Source organism: Magnolia sinica, chromosome 18 (genome assembly GCF_029962835.1).
Source record: "Magnolia sinica isolate HGM2019 chromosome 18, MsV1, whole genome shotgun sequence".
In the NCBI taxonomy this organism is placed as follows: domain Eukaryota; kingdom Viridiplantae; phylum Streptophyta; class Magnoliopsida; order Magnoliales; family Magnoliaceae; genus Magnolia; species Magnolia sinica.
Window position 1 is genome coordinate 53,310,028 of NC_080590.1, and position 19,101 is coordinate 53,329,128.

General features: G+C 41.4%; 1 protein-coding gene across 6 annotated transcripts in view; it reads right to left on the reverse strand.

Annotated features, from left to right (window-relative positions):
* Positions 1–19,101, reverse strand: part of LOC131232742 (ubiquitin C-terminal hydrolase 12-like) — a 61,858-nt gene that overhangs the window by 15,450 nt on the left and 27,307 nt on the right. For all 6 annotated transcript variants that reach the window (XR_009164926.1, XR_009164925.1, XM_058229209.1 and 3 more), the window contains exon 16: positions 11,180–11,302. Coding sequence is in view for 4 of the 6 variants with exons in the window: in XM_058229209.1 (XP_058085192.1) it covers positions 11,180–11,302 (123 nt within the window). In the remaining 2 variants the exon portion in view is untranslated. The remainder of the gene's footprint in view (positions 1–11,179; positions 11,303–19,101) is intronic.

Here is a 19,101-nt window from a genome sequence, read left to right on the forward strand (position 1 = left end):
GTTTTGTAATTAGATATTGTAAATTCAAGCAAGTCCCAACAATACAGCGAATGAAAATATGACAAAAGATGACATTCTCATCATCACTGTTGTCATGACATTGATCCAGCTATTTGGTGTCATCCATAAAAGACGAAATCATCTTTTTAACAGATAGATTGGGGATGAGAAGGTCAGAAAGCCGTCTTTAAACTTGTAAAAATGAGAGTGGAAGAGTAGGGACCTAGATCATGTTAGAAGCATTAAGAGTAATGACCAGAGCATACTAATCAAGGATTAGATCAACGAAAGGTGGAGAAGCTATTTTTAGAACTTATTAAATGACAATTACTCCGAGAGCATAGAGATAGAAGGAACCATAAACTCAATTGACGCCGGAGTCCATAGATACTTTTGTAGGATTAGGATATCGGAAGTGACAAAAGCTTTGGGAAGAAAAATGAAAATAGGAAAGGCTCTTGGGACCAAAAGGTATAGCAATAAGGTTTGTAAGTATATGGGAGATACCAGGTAATTTTAGTACACAAAGTTGTTAACCAAAACTGTAAGATCGATAAAAGTGCCAGAAGAATAGAGGAAAAGTACCGTGGTGCCTATTTATAATAATAAAGGCGACACATAGAGTTGCACTAACTATCGTGGGACTTTTGAGCCATACCATGAAACTTTGAGAAAGAGTGATTTTGAAAAGGCTGAGGCATGAGACGAATGTATCAGAAAATCAGTTTGGTTTCATGCCAAGGTCTATCGCTGAAGTTATTTTCCTAATTAAATTGATGGCAAAATATGGAAGATGAGAAAAGATTTCCACATGTTCCGTATTGACTTAGAGAAAGCTTATGATAGGGTCCTAAGAGAGTTAATCAGGTAGGGGTTAGGAGAGCAAGGACTTTCAAGAGGATATAATGAGATGATTAAGGACATGTATGAGGGAACAATAACAAATGTGAGGACCTCTAGTGGAGGGACAAGTGAGTTCCCAATTATTGTAGGCTTGCAATAGGGATCAACTATCAACATCAAGCTCGTATCTTTTCACATTGATCATGGACGATTTAACGAGGCATTTGCAAAAAGAGATCCCATGGAGCATGCTGTTTGGAGATGGCATAGTTTTGATTGACAAGACAAGGGAGGACATAAACACAAAGCTAGATTCACAAAGAGGTGCTTTACAATCTAAAAGATTTAAAATTAGTCGTACTAAAACACAGCATGTGGAGTGCAATTTTATTACCAACAGGAGTTATAACGAGGAATTAGTAAAGTTTTTTTTTTTTTTTTTTTAACAAGAGCTTTTTATTCAAAAGGCGCCAAGCTAGCACCACAAATTACACACAACGCAGAAAACGTTGATCGCAATCCTCTAAAAATTTTACATTTGAAGCCCATCCCAAAACAAAGGATTTAGCCCTTAAGAACGTCTGCTTCCTTGCTAGAGGCATTACAGAAGCATCTATTATTTCTTGTGCCTTAGAATCTAAAAGATTTAAATGTAGTGGGACTAAAACATGGCATGTGGATTGCAATTTTAATACCAAGAGTTAAAACGAGGAATTAGTAATGATTTTTTTTAACAAGAGCTTTCATTCAAAAGGCGCCATGCTAGAGCCATAAATTACAAACAAGGCAAAAGGCAAAAAGCCTAAATCACAATCCACAAAAAAAAAAAAAAGAAAAAAAAAAAAGAAAGAAAGAAAGAAAGAAAGAATCGCCCAACAAATAGCTAGAAATATCATCCTCCATGCAGCAATCTTTCGCTTCTCAATCCTCGCTCCATGCCAACTCAAGACTGGCTCCACATTTCGATAGTGGCCTTGTAGTGAATAAAACGATGAGATGATTGACCATAGATCTTCTTTGAAGGCTATCGATGGTGAGAACTCTCTTCCTTCCAACTAACCAACTGAATGTCGCGACTTTCGCTAAGGCCCTGTAGCACACACATGGGATGTATAATTACACCTCTCAACCATAGCCAAGGAACACAAACATCCATAGAACGATCGAATCGAGAAGCAACCCAACTTATCCTCAAGCCAAAGCAACTTGTCCCGCTCATTTCTCCTCAGAGCATACAAAATAAGCCTATCCAAAAGCCTTACAAATTCTCCTACTTCCTCATCATCCAAATCACAACGACAAGGAGGACACCAAACAACATTGTTTTGCACAATCTCTTCCCACCACAAGCATGTTCCTCCCAAAAGAGCCATATTCACCAAATTCCAAATCTCTAATCTCAGGCACCCCTTCTTTCAAGGGTTCGCAAACCTCTCTCCACTCCAACAAGTGAAACTTCTTCTTGTCATCTACCCCTGCCACCTGCCAAAGAAAATCTCTTCTCAACTTCTCTAACTTGTTGAGGAAAGATTTTGGGCATCTAAATAGATACATAAAATACAAGAGAAGATTCGAGAGAGCAGAATTGATGAGCATTATCCGTCAACAGTGAGATAAATATTGACATTTCCATTTAGCTAGTTTCCTTCTGAACCACTACACAACAATAAACCATTAATACTTTGCCAGCTTCCCAATACATAAAGGGAGCCCAAGATTGGTTGTAGTAAAAGCTCCCATTTTGCAACCAAATACTCCTACCAACCAAACCAACTACATAAGAAACACACACCCCAAGGATCTCCCTCTTAGCAACATCCACTCTGAGACCGGAGACTACTTCAAAGCAGAGGATCAACATCCTCAACTTTTCCAACATAAACTCATCAAGTTCATAGAAAAGCAAAGTGTCGTGTCAGTGAACTAGGGAAAAGAGATTGGAGGATTCACCCTATCCACCATAAAACCCCAAAAGAGGCTAGCTTCTTGCCCCTTTGATAACATCCATCCCAAAGCCTCTAGCACAACCATAAACAGATGGGAGGATAAATGATCTCTTTACCTTATACCTCTCTAATGCAAGATAATTAACCACTTGCTCTAAAAGCTCGAACGGTTAGAGCATGGTGAATTAATCTCTTTATCTCATAGCCTGGGCCCCACATCTCATGGGTTAGGACCTCGGTCGAACCCCCCTCATGGGCCCTAAATCACATGGGTACCGCCTCACACGAGCCACCAGAATCACAAGGGTGGGGCCTGCCTCTCATAAGCCACACGCCTCACATGAGCCACATGCCCCGAGTGTGCCCCTGCATCTCACAGGCAACCCCACTCGAGCCCGATGTGAAAATGCCCCTGCATTAATCACCTCCGATGAGGAGTCTCGAACACGAGACCTCCCGTTCTGATACCAATTTGATGCAGGACAATTAACCACTTGCTGGTTTCAGAACCCTTTTAAGGAATCATTAACCAACACAGAGAACCAACCTAAGCTAACACACTCCCTCAACCATCATCTCCATCCTAGCCTACATCCCATATATTCCAAGAATCCCTAGTTAACGTAATCATAAGCCTTCTCCAAGTCTATCTTGCACACCATGCCATCGCCCCTTTCCTTATGCTAAGAGTCAGTGTATTCATTCGCTTTTAGAATGTTATCGATAATTTTTCTTCCCTCAATTAAAGATCCTTGGTTCTTAGATGCAATTGACGCCAAAACCGTCCAGAATCTTATAGCCAAAGTTTTTGCTAAAATCTTTTACCGCCCTCCAATCAAACTAATTGCCTAAAATCTTCCAGACAATCTACTCCTGTAATCTTCGAGATTATAGTAATGAAAGATGCACCCAACTCCGTCGATAAGTAGCCTTTTGCATGAAACTCATAACATCCCCTTTGACTACCTCCCAAAACTTTAGGGAAAAAAAGTCGTTCCAAAGCCAACATGACCATGGACCTTATCCATTCCCAATGATGTTACGATAGCCTTTACTTCCTCCAAGGAAGGCCTTTCGATAGAGGTTACATCTCATCAGAAAGACTAGAAATCTCCAAATCATCCATCAAGGGCCTATTCCATCCCTCATTCATGAGAAGAGACTTGTAGTATTTTACAGTCGAAGCACACACTTGATCTTTGTCTTCAATTATTTTACCTTCCACTACAGTGCTACCTAACTTGTTGCATCTTGCCCACGCATTGGCGATGCTATGGAAAACTTAATGTTTTTATCCCCTTCCTTTAACCAAGTAGCCCTTGAACACTACTCCCATTTAATCTCTTCCTCCTTTAGGCAATCCAAAGATTGTTTAGATAAACACGTCCTTATTTCCATTTCCTCTTAAAGCTCCAACTCTTCTGCCTTTACATCGAGGTCATGAATTTGATGCAGGACAATTAACCACTTGCTCTAAAAGCTCGAACTGTTAGAGTATAGAGAATTAATCCCTTTATCTCATAGCCTAGGCCCCACATCTCATGGTTTTAAGACCTCGCCCGAACCCCCTTCGTGGGCCCCAAATCACATGGGCCGCCCACCCCGAGTGTGTCCCCGCATCCCACGGGCTACCCCACTCAGGCCCGGTGTGAAATGTGCATTAATCACCCCTGGTGAGGAGTCTCGAACAGGAGACCTCCCCTGTGGGCCCCAAATCACATGGGTCACCCACCCCGAGTGTACCCCTGCATCCCACTGGCAACCCCACTCGAGCCCAATGTGAAAATGCCCCTGCATTAATCACCCCCGGTTAGGAGTCGAACACAAGACCTCCCGCTCTAATACCAATTTGATGCAAGACAATTAACTATTTGCTCTAAAAGTTCGAAATGTTAGAGTATGGCGAATTAATCCTTTTACCTCATAGCCCAAGCCCCGCATCTCAAGGGTTTAAGACCTAGGCCGAACTCCCTTTGTGGGCCCCAAATCACATCGGCCGCCCACCCTGAGTGTATCCCCGCATCTCACAGGCTACCCCACTCGGGCTCGGTGTGAAATGCACATTAATCACCCCTGGTGAGGAGTCTCAAACACGAGACCTCCCCCTTGGACCCCAAATCACATGGGTCACCCACCCCGAGTGTGCCCCTGCATCCCACAGGCGACCCCACTTGAGCCCAGTGTGAAAATGCCCCTGCATTAATCACCCTCGGTGAGGAGTCTTGAACACGCTCACTCTGATACCAATTTGATGCAAGACAATTAACCACTTGCTCTAAAAGCTCGAACTGTTAGAGTATGGCGAATTAATCTCTTTATCTCATAGCCCAGCCTCACATCTCATGGGTTTAGGACTTCGGCCGAACCCCCTTCGTGGGCCCCAAATCACATGAGTCACCCACCCCGAGTGTGTCCCCGCATCATATGGGCTAGCACACTCGGGCCCGGTGTGAAATGCGCATTAATCACTCCTGGTGAGGAGTCTTGAACACGAGACCTCCCCCATGAGCCCCAAATCACATGGGTCACCCACCCCGAGTGTGCCCCTACATTCTACAGGCAACCCACTCGAGCCCAGTGTGAAAATGCCCCTGCATTAATCACCCCCGGTGAGGAGTCTCGAACACGAGACCTCCCACTCTAATACCAATTTGATGCAGGACAATTAACCACTTGCTCTAAAAGCTCAAACAGTTAGAGTTTGACGAATTAATCTCTTTATCTCATAGCCCAGGCCCCACATCTCATGGGTTTAGGACCTCGCCCGAACCCCCTTTGTGGGCCCCAAATCAGATGGGCCGCCAACCCCGAGCGTGTCCCCGCATCCCACGGGCTACCCCACTCGAGTCCGGTGTGAAATGCGCATTAATCACCCCCGGTAAGGAGTCTCGAACATGAGATCTCCCTCGTGAGCCCCAAATCACATGGGTCACCTACCCCGAGTGTGTCCCTGCATCCCACGGGCTACTCCACCCGAGCCCGGTGTGAAAATGCCCCAGCATTAATCACCCCCAATGAGGAGTCTCGAACACGAGACCTCCCGCTCTGATACCAATTTAATACAAGACAATTAACCACTTGCTATAAAAGCTCGAACTGTTAGAGTATGGCGAATTAATCCCGTCATCTCATAGCCCAGGCCCCACATCTCAGGGGTTTAAGACCTCGGGCGAACTCCCTTTATGGGCCCCAAATCACATGGGCCGCCCACCCTGAGTGTCCCCGCATCCCACGGGCTACCCCACTTAGGCCCGGTGTGAAATGCGCATTAATCACCCCTGGTGAGGAGTCTCGAGCACGAGACCTCCCCCGTAGGCCCCAAATCACATGGATCACCCACCCCGAGTGTGCCCGTGCATCCCACAGGAAACCCCACTCGAACCCAGTGTGAAAATGCCCCTACATTAGAATTCCTTTTAACATTCCATCCATCTCCTCTTCTCGCTTTCCCAAAAACTCTTCTTCTTCTTTTTTCTAACCAATGATTTTTCCCTTTAGAAGCTTTAATTTCTAACTAAACTGAAAACCGGCATAGCCCACAACAATGAAGGATTTCCACCGCTCTAATAGAATTGGCGAAACCATCGATCTCCAACCAAGACAACTTGAAATGAAAAAGGTCTAGATCCCCAACTCTCCACCTCCGTTTCAATCAAGATAGGATAATGGTCAAATGCGGGATTAGGAAGCCCTCTCAAAGATGCCAAAGGGTATTTCTCCATCCAATCTATAGACAACAGGAATCTATCCAACCTAGGTATGACTAGAGTAAACTACCCATTCAACCACGTAAATTTCCCATTGACCATTGGGAGATCTACCAAGCCGTGTTTGCCGATCCACGCAGAAAAACCTTCCACGTTGCTCGTCACTTTTACCTTTGTAAAACTTCTCAAAAGAAAATCTAATAACGTTGAAATCACCGCCAATGCACCAAGGACAAGTTTTTCCCGCACTAAATCGAGTTCCTCCTAAAATTCAAGCCTTCTCACTGCTTTATTCGGGCCACACACAAACATAAAACACCACTTGAAACCAGTACCGACATCTAATAAAACCACCAAGAGAGAGAGATCCTCGCCATGAGTCCACCTTATACCAGAGGTTGGAGTTCCAAGCTACTAGAATTCCCCCAATTGAACCAACTGATCCAAAGATCACCTAATCTTTTGAGACAAACCCCACAGAGTCCATAACCTTTTTGTTAACTCCTTACAGCTTATTCTCTTGTCAAGAAATAGATTGAGGTTTCCTCCACCTCTAGCAAATGACTTTTATTTTTTTCTCTCTTTTGCAGGCATCCCAAACTGCTAACATTCCCTTCCTAACCCTTTCATCAAAATCCCCATATAAAATTTTACCATAAAAAACAAGACTTACCAACTCTCCTTGGGCACTAGGAGATCATTGGGCTTTCTTTTGGGGAACAGGATGCATCAGAAGACTTCCTCTTTCTTTTACAAACAAGAACGGAGCGTAATAGTCTTCAATCCTGTCCCTGAAAGTCACTCCCACCATTTTGCCAACCGGAGCCATCTTTTTGCATTGGCTCTTGCTACTTGATTCCCGAGACACGTTCCCCCTACTACCTATGGAGTTCCTGGATGACTAAGAGTTAGATCAAGGTACCCGTTATTGTAATTGGCTGTCATTTGTTGTGGACCATGATGGATGATCATGATTGTGTGTGGCCCACCTGGTTGGTGGATGATGATAAGATGATTTAGAGTGGTCCATGTAATAGCCCATGTGTTTCTTATGTTTGTTGTGGGTCAATTTAGTAAGGACATGGTTATGAAAGGTGGTGAGCATCTCATCATACTGCAGTATCTTACCATCCTGAAAAAAAGACGGTGTAATCTCAATACATGTAATATCAACCGTGATTGTACCTGATCAATCATCCTCATCTGAAGATAAGCATCCTCCTAAATCTTCCTCAAGTACCAATGAAGCTAAGTTATCATAAGATAAGAGTAAACATTCTTGAACTCAATATTCATTTCTTAATTTGTTTATCTTGCTGGTTTAACTTCTTCTTTTCGTATTTTTGCTTTGGCTCTATCATCCGTATTTTTCCTTTGGCTCTATCATCGGTGTCTATTCCTTGTTCCTTTCAGAAGGCATTGAGTCGTAATGGATGGAGAAAGGTCATGGAAGAAGATATGGCAGCTCTTCATCACAATTGAACTTGGACTCTAATTGAATTACCTACTTTAAATAGTGCAGTTGGATGTAGATGGGTTTATACAATCAAATAAAAACCAGATGGCTGAATGGAACGATTAAAGACTCAGTTGGTCACCAAAGGATATTCTCAAACCCTCAGAATCGACTATCTTGAGGCATTCTACCTCATGGCGAAGCTCAATTCTGTGCATGTCATTATTTCCAGTTCACTGATATGGGATGGTCATTGTGTCAACATAAGTGATCGCATTTCGCCAGGTAGACCTTATTGAAGAGGTATATATGGAGGAACCACTAGGATGTTGCTCAAGAGGAGTCAGATAAATTATGTCACGTTGAGAAATCAATTTATGGCTTAAAACAATCTTCAAGAGCTTAGTTCAACAAGTTTAGTAAAGTGGCATGTGAATATGGCATGAAGTAGAGGCAAGCTGATCACTCGATGTTTGTGAATCACAATCAAATAGGAATTCATTGTATTAGTGGCCGATATGATGATATTGTCGTTCCGGCTAGTGATGGAGCAGGCATTTCTTTAGAAGCACTCCAATACAAAAGACTTGGGCCGACTACAGTATTTCTTAGTTATTGACGTGGCCCCAAATCCAAGGTGGGCATTAATTTGTCACAGCAAAAGTATATGATGGACCAAACTAGTTGAAACACCTATTGGATCCACATTTGAAGCTACATGTAGATCAAGTAGACTTGATTGATGATCGAGAAGATATTGTCATCTTGTCGCTAAATTGATTTATTTAACAATCACTCGACCAAATACGTTAGTCAATTTACGCAAACTCTTCGCTTTCCTCATATTGAAGCCTTGTTACGAATTCTCAAATATCTTAAAGGTGCTCTTGGTTGTGGGGTTCTTTACAAGAACAATAGTCATCTTAAAATTATCGATGGATACTCCAATACAAGATTGGGCTGGTTCTCCCTCTGACAAGCCGTGTACTTTGGGCTATTGTACTTTTGTTGGAGGTAATCCAGTCACTTAAGAAGCAAAGTGTTGTAACCCGTTCAAGTGTGGGGGGATTGCACATACAACATGTGAACTCATGTGGTTAAATACATTGATGAATTAGTGGATATTTAAAATTGAGGGTGCAATCAAGTTTCACTATGATAATCAAGTTGCACCTCATATGCTAACGATCTCGTCTATCATGACAAGACGAAGCATATCGAGATGGAATGTCAATTTGTGAGAGAAAGTTGCCAGCAAGTAGATTTTATGTCATTTGTGACTTGTGAGGTATCAGGATCAGTTGGCGGATATCTTCACAAAAGCTCTTAGGGCCCGTTTAGATCGCCTCTTTACAAAGATGAGCATACATGATATCCATGCTCCAACTTGAGGGAGAGTATTGATAGACTATGATGGACAATCATGATTGTGTGTGGCCCACCGGATTGATGGATGATGATAAGATGATTTGGAGTGGTCCATGTAATAGCCCACATTTACTTCTTATCTTTGTTGTGGGTTAAGTTAGTATGGGCCTAGTTATGAAGGGGGCATATATGTAATTTTACATTTCTTTAGGGAAGCCCTAATATAATAGAGTGAACAAAAGGTGGTCAAGCCCCCTTTTGTCACTCTTTTATATTAGGACTTTACTAAAGAAATATCAAATTATATATATGCCCTCATTAGATATGCACCCTTCACAACCATACGCATACTAACTAAACCACAGCAAACATAAGATGCATGTGCTCTACTACATGGACCATTCCAAATCATTTTATCATCAACCATCAACAAGGTGAGACGCACACAACCATGACCTTCCATCCACACTCCCCCTAAAGCTGGAGCATGGATATCATGTATGCAGGCTTAGTAAAGAAGCAATGTAAATGAATCTTTCATGTTGAACTTCTTGTTCATCTCCCTTACTTTGATTTACCTTACCATTTTCCTTCTTCCCCCTCTACCCAAGCCACCTTTTAGTTCCCACACTACCATCACCACCACCACAGCTTATCAAGGATATCAACTTCTGTCCTAGAAGCCACTACACCTTTCTTTACTACCTTCCTGAACAACATTCCACTGTAAGTTGAAATCTCTATCGATTTTCCTCTCACTAAACCCAGCTTCATCTGCGGCCCCCAATTCCTTCGTATCCCTAGGCCCTTTCTAGTTCCCAGAACAAGATCACATTTCACCACAAGCATTCTCCTAGCCACCATCTTCCACAAAGATACGTGATTGCCTCCAACTCCAAGCAGACTCAACGAATGCCTAGGCTTGCTTTCATTTGGTTCATGCTCTTTTCATAGAGTAATTTTTGAACTTTCATTTTTATTCCAAAAAAAAAAAAAAACAAACATATTCCTTCTGAAGCCTAGCCCTAGTGACAATGTCTTGCTTGATCCAAGAGACTTTCTTTGTTGGTATAGAACTAAGAATAGTACCATAAATCAACTCATATAGTACACCATGTGCACTGGAACAACTGATAGCACCAACTACCCGATGCCATAAACAAAACAAAAACTGAATAAAAGATAGACAATGCATAAACAAGAAAACGCACAATAAACTCATGTGAATAGTGTTGATCTCCAAGAAGTTGTAGCCAAGATGACCAAAATTCAGTGGCTTCCATTCAAATAAATCTAAGAGAGTTGCATGCATGAATGGAAGCAGCGACAGACGAGATTGTATATACATATACATATATACATGCGTACACATGCACGCACGCGCGCGCGCGTACACACACACACACACACACACACCACACATCTGGATTTTGCATCAAAATAGCATGTGCAGAATTCCCTGGTATTCAATTCCAGTTTTAAGGTCAAATGAAGTCCTCTTCCTAGTACTTATTTGGAGAAATCATCAAAGCATTGGCTTGGTTATTTTGGTTATTTATAAGAAAAAATGTCTATTCCTCCTCTACATTAGGATTACTATATTAACTGCAACAATATTCAGATTGAAGTATAGCTCCACAAGGAAGAGAGATGGAAGATATTTGCACAATTTTGAATGAATAATAGAAAAGTACTACGAAAGTTATGCTGATATAGCACCAGACTTGAGGAGTGCTAAAAGAGCACCTGACTTGGAAAAGTTGTGTAGTAAGCAACATCTAATACTATAGAGAATTTTCAAAGCATAAAAGATCAGTCTGCATAACACACGAAAAACAATATTGTTATAGAGTATTTACAGATTGTGTCTCCTCTTGATGTGACAGTGGCCTATTGGGACGATATGTATGGTTTTGGCGCTTAGCCCATAACCAAAAACGCTGAAATTGCACTGGGACTCCGAATTCTTTAGCCACCTCCTCCTGTAAACAACTTTGAAATTAGAAAACTGAGACCTTAGGAACAGCCAGAAAGCCTTCATGAATCATGTTCAAGATGATAACAACATCAACAACAACAACAATAGCAATCAAGGAAGTGAATACAAAGCCACACCAAGCCAAGCCATCCAATGAGATGTATCATGTTACACAACAGCAAGCTTAGCATCCATCAAGATAGGAAAAATACAAAGCCTGAAAGAAGAAACTAGATGGAATAAACTAGTCAACCTCAGATGCACCAGACCTTAAATCGCATCTACTGACGCTAATAGAACAACTTCATACACGAAATACAGAACGTTCTTCCTATATTCGAATGCATGAAAGCAGGTGCAAGTTAATCCTACAGAATCTGCCACAACCAAGAAAGAAACATGAAACTATGATGCAGGGATCTGATCCCAATAAAAGTAACTGATTTGAAATGAAGTCCTCCACATCCATTGTATCAATCACTAAAGCCAACAAATATGCAGGGTATGATGGAAAAGACACATCCTTCAGCCAACTGCATAACATGCGACCAAAGTTTTTGGCCATGTCTACCAAGGTAGCCCAAACAGTTTCCGAAAAGCAGATAATTCTTCTTTTAATGAGTAAAAATAGATAAATCTCCAAGCATAAAAATAGGTATTCTGTTAATTATATGAACTGTTGTTTGAAAGGGTTGAATAAAGAGGCTGTTAAGAGGCAATTGCTGATTTGAGAAAGAGAAATGTTGGTAGGCCAATACACTTTGACAACATTAAAGGCGAAAAAAGTTTAAGATCTTCCAGTATATTCATAAATTTCAAAATTCTCATGAACAATTAATATTTCCCTCATCAAGATCATCGTTGTACCTTGACCAAGCCATTTGGGATCAGCCTTATACATTTTTTCATTTTCTCCTCACCATCACTTAAAAATATTTAATCAATTATGATAATTCAGATCAATTTTGCAGTTTTTTCTTCTGAAACGCCTCGACATAAGCGTGAAAGAGGTTCAAGAATCGGTTTTCATAGGGATAAAAACAAATCACTTGTAATTCGATATTTTGGACTGTCAGCTCCATGAAACAATGTGCTACTGCTGATATGTGGAATGGAAATCTTAGATCCTCTTTGCACTGCCACTGTTCAGTAAAAACTATGGGCCTTTTAAATACTTACAGGACCATCTTATGTTTCAGAAATTTTAAATTTGGTGCAATCTTCTGCAAACATAAATAGTTATCTCAACTCTCAAGCAAGAAAAAAGAGATAGACAAGGGGCCCCATAGAGCCACATAAATTATTTCTAAGGAATCTGACAACTAGAACAACAGATGCAAAACAACATTCGAATGCTTTCCATAGCAAAGTCATCAAAGGCAAGATGGCTGATATGATTTTTAATATAGCACGCTGGAAGTGCCAAAATTATAGTCATAACTACCAAGATGCCACAGCATGGCAGTGATCCTGGTACTTAAATGAACGTAACAAACACATGGACAGGTAGCCCCCTCATTATCGTCCTCAAGTAATTTCCTACCTAGCTGATCTTCAACAACCAAATTTTTTTTTTTAAGACGAAGAATATTAGGCAAAAGCCAATAGGAAAAGCAGCAAAAGCAACAATGGCAGAAACAACAAAACGAAGAAAAACAAACAAACAAACAAGAGCTCAAGGCTCAAACCCAACCCATAAGAAATCAAGGAGCCCAATCCTTGATGAACTGGAGAACCTTACAGAGAACCCCACTGACCGACCCCTTTCATGTCCTCAGAATAGTGGCCATTCCTCTCTAATCAAATGGCCCAGAAGGCAGCAAGTAAAAAAAGTTTCTATCTTTTCTTTCCAAGCTTCCCTCCACCCCCTACAACCCAAGATCCGATATGCCCTTCAATCATATAGGGCGCCACCCAGGAAACTTCCGCCTAAAGCAGAATACTATAGCACATGGCAGAATAGAATGAAGAGTGGAGAAGAAGATGATCCACAGATTCCACATCATGGAGGCAGAGAAGACAGACAGTTGGAAGGATAAGACCTCTTTTATAAAGATTGTCGATGGTGAGAATGCGATTTCTTCCAGCCAGGAAGACAAAAGCTGAAATCTTCGGAGGGGGCCCCATAAGACCATAGCGGACTCATACAGCTAGGAGGAGCTGGATTCTCAGGGGAGGAAATGATATCATAGTAGGACTTCACCAAAAAAGCTACGGCTCTATCATGACTCCAAACGATGGAATCAGCTACCCCAGGGACAAATACGAACTCCTGCACACAAGAAAGGAGAGTGAATAACTCAACAATTTCCTCTTCCTTTTAAGTTCCTATGTAAGGGAGGCGTCCACACTCCACTAGAGCCAGAAGACAAAAGGCACAAAGCAATCAAGATGTCTTGGTTAGAGCAAAGCCTGGCAAGAGCTAGGAATGAATCTCTAAGTGGGGTAGTACCACACCAAGGGTCAATCTAAAATCTAATCCTTTCTCCGTTACCTACAGAGAAGGAAAGATTACAGAAGACTTGAGCTACCACCTTGTCAATTTCTCTCCATCAAGTAGAAGCTCGATGCATGGAAGATTTCTTAGTCCACCACCCTCTCAACTCCACATCATACTTGGCCCTAACAACATTCTTCCACAGAGAATCCTCATCTGAACCAAAGCATCAGATCCACCTACCCAAAAGGGCCGAATTAATAAGATCAAGAAGCTTAATATCTGCCCCTCTCCTCAGAAACTGGTTTGCAGACCTGGTCCCACTTTAAGAGAGGAAACTTCCTAGTCCAAGTGCCACTTTACCATAGAAAAATCCTCTGAAGCTTGTCAATCCTCAAAAGAAGAGACTTAAGGCATTGAAACAAAGACATGAAGTATAAAGGGAGGTTAGAAAGGGAAGCTTTAATCATGGTAATCTCCCACCCAAAGATAGGAGGTTGCCTTTCCGCGGAAATAACTTACACTTCATCCTTTCCAAAACCGTGTCCCAGAAGTGCAGGGCCGACTTTCCCCCACACAAAAGGAGACCAAGATAGGAAGAGGGGTAGGAACCCACACAACATCCAAAAGCAGAGGCTAGGCCAGCTACTTCATCGACAGACATGTGGATACCAAGGAATTCACTCTTAACATGATTAATTTTTCAACTAGAAAATACTGCAAACCAACAAATAGTCATGGCCAGACAGTCTACCATCGAGTTTGAGGATTAGCAGAAAATGAGGGTGTCATCAGCCGCTAACTATTTCCTAAATGATCAATTTTCTGAAGAAAAAAATAAATCCACAGAGAACTCATGGTATAGGCCTATTTCCTAACCTCTAGTTAACATTCTGCTCAATGCCTCAGACGCTATGATGAACAAGAAGGGGGATAAAGGATCCCCCTACCTGAGACCTCGAGTGGCCTTGAAAAAATCGAAAGGGGAACCATTGATAATCACTGAGAACCTGGCCGAGGAGACAACTCTGATCCAATCTCTTCATTTCTCCCCAAACCCAAGCCAATCAAGCATGGTCCAAAAAAAAAAAAAAAAAAAAATTTCAATTAACATGATCATATGCTTTCTCCTGGTCTAACTTACAGAGAATTCCTTTATTACCAGCCCGATGGTACAAATCAAGGCATTCATGGGCAAGCAAAGCACAATCCAAAATCTCTCTCCCAAAAACAAAAACACTCTAGAAAGGAGATATCACATTAGGAAGAACAAGCCTAATCCCAGAACTAAGAATTTTAGCCACTATCTTACGATAGCTACCAATGAGACAGATAGAGGGAAAGTCTTTCAAGCATTCAGCACCCTCCAACTCATGCACCAGAGCTATGAAGGAACAACCTATTTCAGTCGAAATTCAACCTGACTAGAAGTCCTGGACAAAAGCACGGACATCCTGTTTAACCAACTCCCAAAAAAACTGAAAGAAGGAAAGAGGAAACCCATCAGGTATAGGGGTCTTATCCCTAGCAAGATCAAAGATCGTGGCCTTAATTTCTACGAGAAGAAACAACCTCTCTAGAGAGGCCATCTCCTCTGTGAAAATCTAATCGAAAAGGAGATCATTAATGTAAGGTCCATCGGGTGTAGAAATTCACCACTGCATTAGTGATGCGATCTTTATCAGATAATCAATCATCATTCACTACTATAGAGGAAATAGAATTACATCGTGCTCTACCGCTAGCTATGCCATAGAAATATTTAGTGTGTTTTTTATTAACAGATAACAACATTTTATTTTTTATTTAAATGTACCGAAAGGCACAAAAGAATACAAAACAAACCAAAAAAAAATAGCAGAAGTCCCCAACAGCCTAGGAAAGTTTAACATAGTTCTCCCACTTTGAAGTGAGATGATTAATCCTACAAATAACAGTTTCCACCAACACCGGCTCGTTATGAAAGCAGAAAGCGTTCCTAGCTCCCCTAACTGCCCACAAAAAGGCCATAATATGGAGTCTCCAAATGACTCTTCCGACCATTCCCGAACCTCCCTCATGACACGCCAAAAGGAGATCCTCAACCGCCTTCGGCACCACCCACATAGCGCCTAAAGATAGCAAGAAATGCTCCCAAATATTCCTCACAAACGGGCAATGAATGAAAAGATGGTCAATGGACTCCACATCTTGCATACACATCAAACATATATTCGGTAGGATAAGAGATCATCTGTGAATATTATCAATAGTGAGAATCCTTCTCCTTCCCACCAACCATACAAACACTGCCACATGATGAGGGGCACAGTAAAACCAATTATGGAAAGGATGGGGGGAGGCGCATGAAACATGCGATTTAGACAATTTATCATAAAACATCTTCACTGAAAAGATCCCCAAACTATGAGCATTCCAAACCATAGAATCTTGATTCTGACTTGAAGGCATATAATTTTTAAGCAAGATGAGCAGACCCACCAAGACTTTAGTTTCCACATCTGCCGAAATCCTACGACAGGGAGGATTCCAAGCCGAGGAGACGCCATAAGAAGAATAACAATCTGCTACAGTGATAAATCTATCGGTACCAATCCTTGCCAATCTTGGATAGGATATAAATTTTGTAAAGTTGTATCTCCACACCAAGTGATGCGGACACCAAGCCATTCAAAGTATAGCAACGCTGGATGCATGCGTTATACGTGTCAATGTGGTTAGATGACAGATACGGGTCGGGTCTCTAGAGGTTGAAGACCTTACACATATGTTTGTGACATATGTAAGTTACTTGAATGAGACATTTGGACCGTTAGATCGCGAGGATGGTGTGATCGGGACCGTTGGATCGTCACAGCCCACCTTCATTGCGCCACCTTCACAGCGTTATCATCGGCGCCCATCGGGCATCTTGAATTTGAATTTAATTTATGAACATTTGAGTTGTTTAAGTTTTGAAATAGTGTGCACACAATTTTTGTGCGTTCTTAAAATTTAAAATTAAAAAAAAAAAAAAAAAAAAAAAAATTTAATAGGGGTATTTTGGTAATTTCATGTAATTACGAATTTATAAGGGCGTTTTACCTTAAACCTAAAGAATGTTATGTTATGTTTTTTTTTTTTAAAAAAAAAAAAGAGTTTTTGCTTCTGACGATTTCGTCTTCGATTTTTAGTGATTGGAAGAAGGCGTGAAACCCAGGGAAGTGATTTCTCATCCTCTACTTCTCTCTACTTCTTTTCTCAAGGTACTCTCTTCTTTAACCCTATTTTCTTCCTTTTCTCCTAAAATCTTTAGATCTAGAAGCGATCTTGTTTCTTTTTTATCTAAATCATTAGAACCTAAAAGATTTTCATCCCTGCATTTACATATTTTGACATTCCTCAAAACCCATCACCGAAAGCCTAAATTTGAAGAACCACAACTTTTTTTCTGAATTTTCCAGATTTCCCAAACTAGAAAATTCCTATTTTCTGAATTAGAAAATCCACTTGGATCGTAAGACGGACCTATTACAAGACAAAAGTTCTATCTATCGTCGGATCCAACTAAATTCAGATTTTAAGATTCAATACTTCGTATTTGTGATGGATGGCCATAATCATTGCTGCATTAACCTTATTTATTTCTTGTGTTTATGATGTATAAGGCTGATATTTGATTTGTTTTTAAAATTGCATAAATCTGCCCCTTTCAAATACTATGTTCATTTAAGGTTGGATTAGGCCGTTCTACATCAATTTTTGGTATCAGAGACCGGTTCTTGCATTGGGTTGCCTTAGATTGAGTTATCAAGAGTCTAGATTTTTATTTTTGTCAAGGGTTTCATGCATAGCATATAAAGTCTAGATCTGAAATTTTCATATTTGCATCATTAAAAAAAAAAAAAAAAAGTCTAGATACTGAATTTTTCCACATTTGCATCATTCTAAAGGTTAGGATCATCAGTGTCCATAGTCTTGTGTCAAAACAATCTCCTAGAGTCGTGTTTTAGGAAATCTAAGTTGAGTCTTATTGTGTATGCCCACTCGGACTGGTAGAGGATTTGGTCTACACCCAATCTTAAACATGGAGCTGTTGACTAAGATGATGAACACGATCAACCAACATTTGGCCGCCATTGAGGCGCAGTCTAGGAACACGAATACCCGTATGGATCAGACAGAAGCGTCCCTAAGAGAAATCTCCGACATTGAAAGGGATGAACAGTCTCACGTTGGGGGAGTAGTTGAGGAACGGGTAGGAAATCTTGGTAGAAGTCGTGGAGCATGTGGCCGAGGGGTAGGACGTGGAGGGGCGCGAAATTCGCAGCCCGTAGTCGAGTATCAAGACCGTTATGATGCCGATGAGAGGGTCTTAAAGAGTGTTAAAGGAAATGCTCATAGTTTTGATGAGCGTGCGTCTTGACCCAAAATCATTCCTTGATTGGTTAGCAAACATGTACCATTATTTTGAATGTTATGCAATGTCTGAGAACCAACAAGTGCGGTTTGCAAAGATGAAACTTGTGGGTCAAGTTAAATTGTTTTGGACAAATATGGAGCGTATGATCGAGAGATCAGGAGGTCCCGGTCGCGCATTGGGATCTTCCTCTCTTACCGTCAAAAGCTCTTAGATCAATGGCAAGCATTACGCCAAGGATCTATGTCGGTTGTAAATTACATCGCAAAATTTGAAGAGTACATGATGCGGTGTGATATTTAGGAAGATCCCTTAATGACGCTGGCGCGTTTCAAGGTGGGCCTTCATATGGATCTGCAGCGTGAGCTTATGACCCATGCAATGGGTCACTTGGATAAAGCTTACCAAGTTGTCCAGGAGTTAGAGCTTTACCTAAAGTCCCCTGTCACGAGGCGCTTAAAGTCCCGAGACATTAATGTTAGATCTGGTTTAATGTTAGATCTAGTTTTCAGGGAACCAAGCGTAACGTTGGAAGTCAGCCTAGGGCGCAAGCTAATGCACCGCCTGAGCCTAAGGATGATAAGGGCAAGGGAGTCCTTGGTGCCAACCACTGCCAGGATTGGCACAAAGGACACCTTTCGCATATCAGTGCACAGCAAAGACTCGCAGGAAAGCCTTAGTCATAGACGAGTCAAATGAAAATGCGGATGACATGGGTGATTATGAAGTTGAGGAATATCAATCAGAGATAGGTGCTAGTGATTATGAAGAAGAAGAACCAAAGGCTACACCACTGGCTGTAGTTAAGATGTGCTTCAGTGCAGGCCAAGGAGAGTGATGATTGGCGCAAAAGCACAATTTTCTACACATTTATCAAGAGCAGGGATAAAATTACAAAGTCATCATGGATAGTGATAGTTGCACCAACGTGGTCTCGGCTAGCACAGTCACTCGTTTAGGTTTGAAG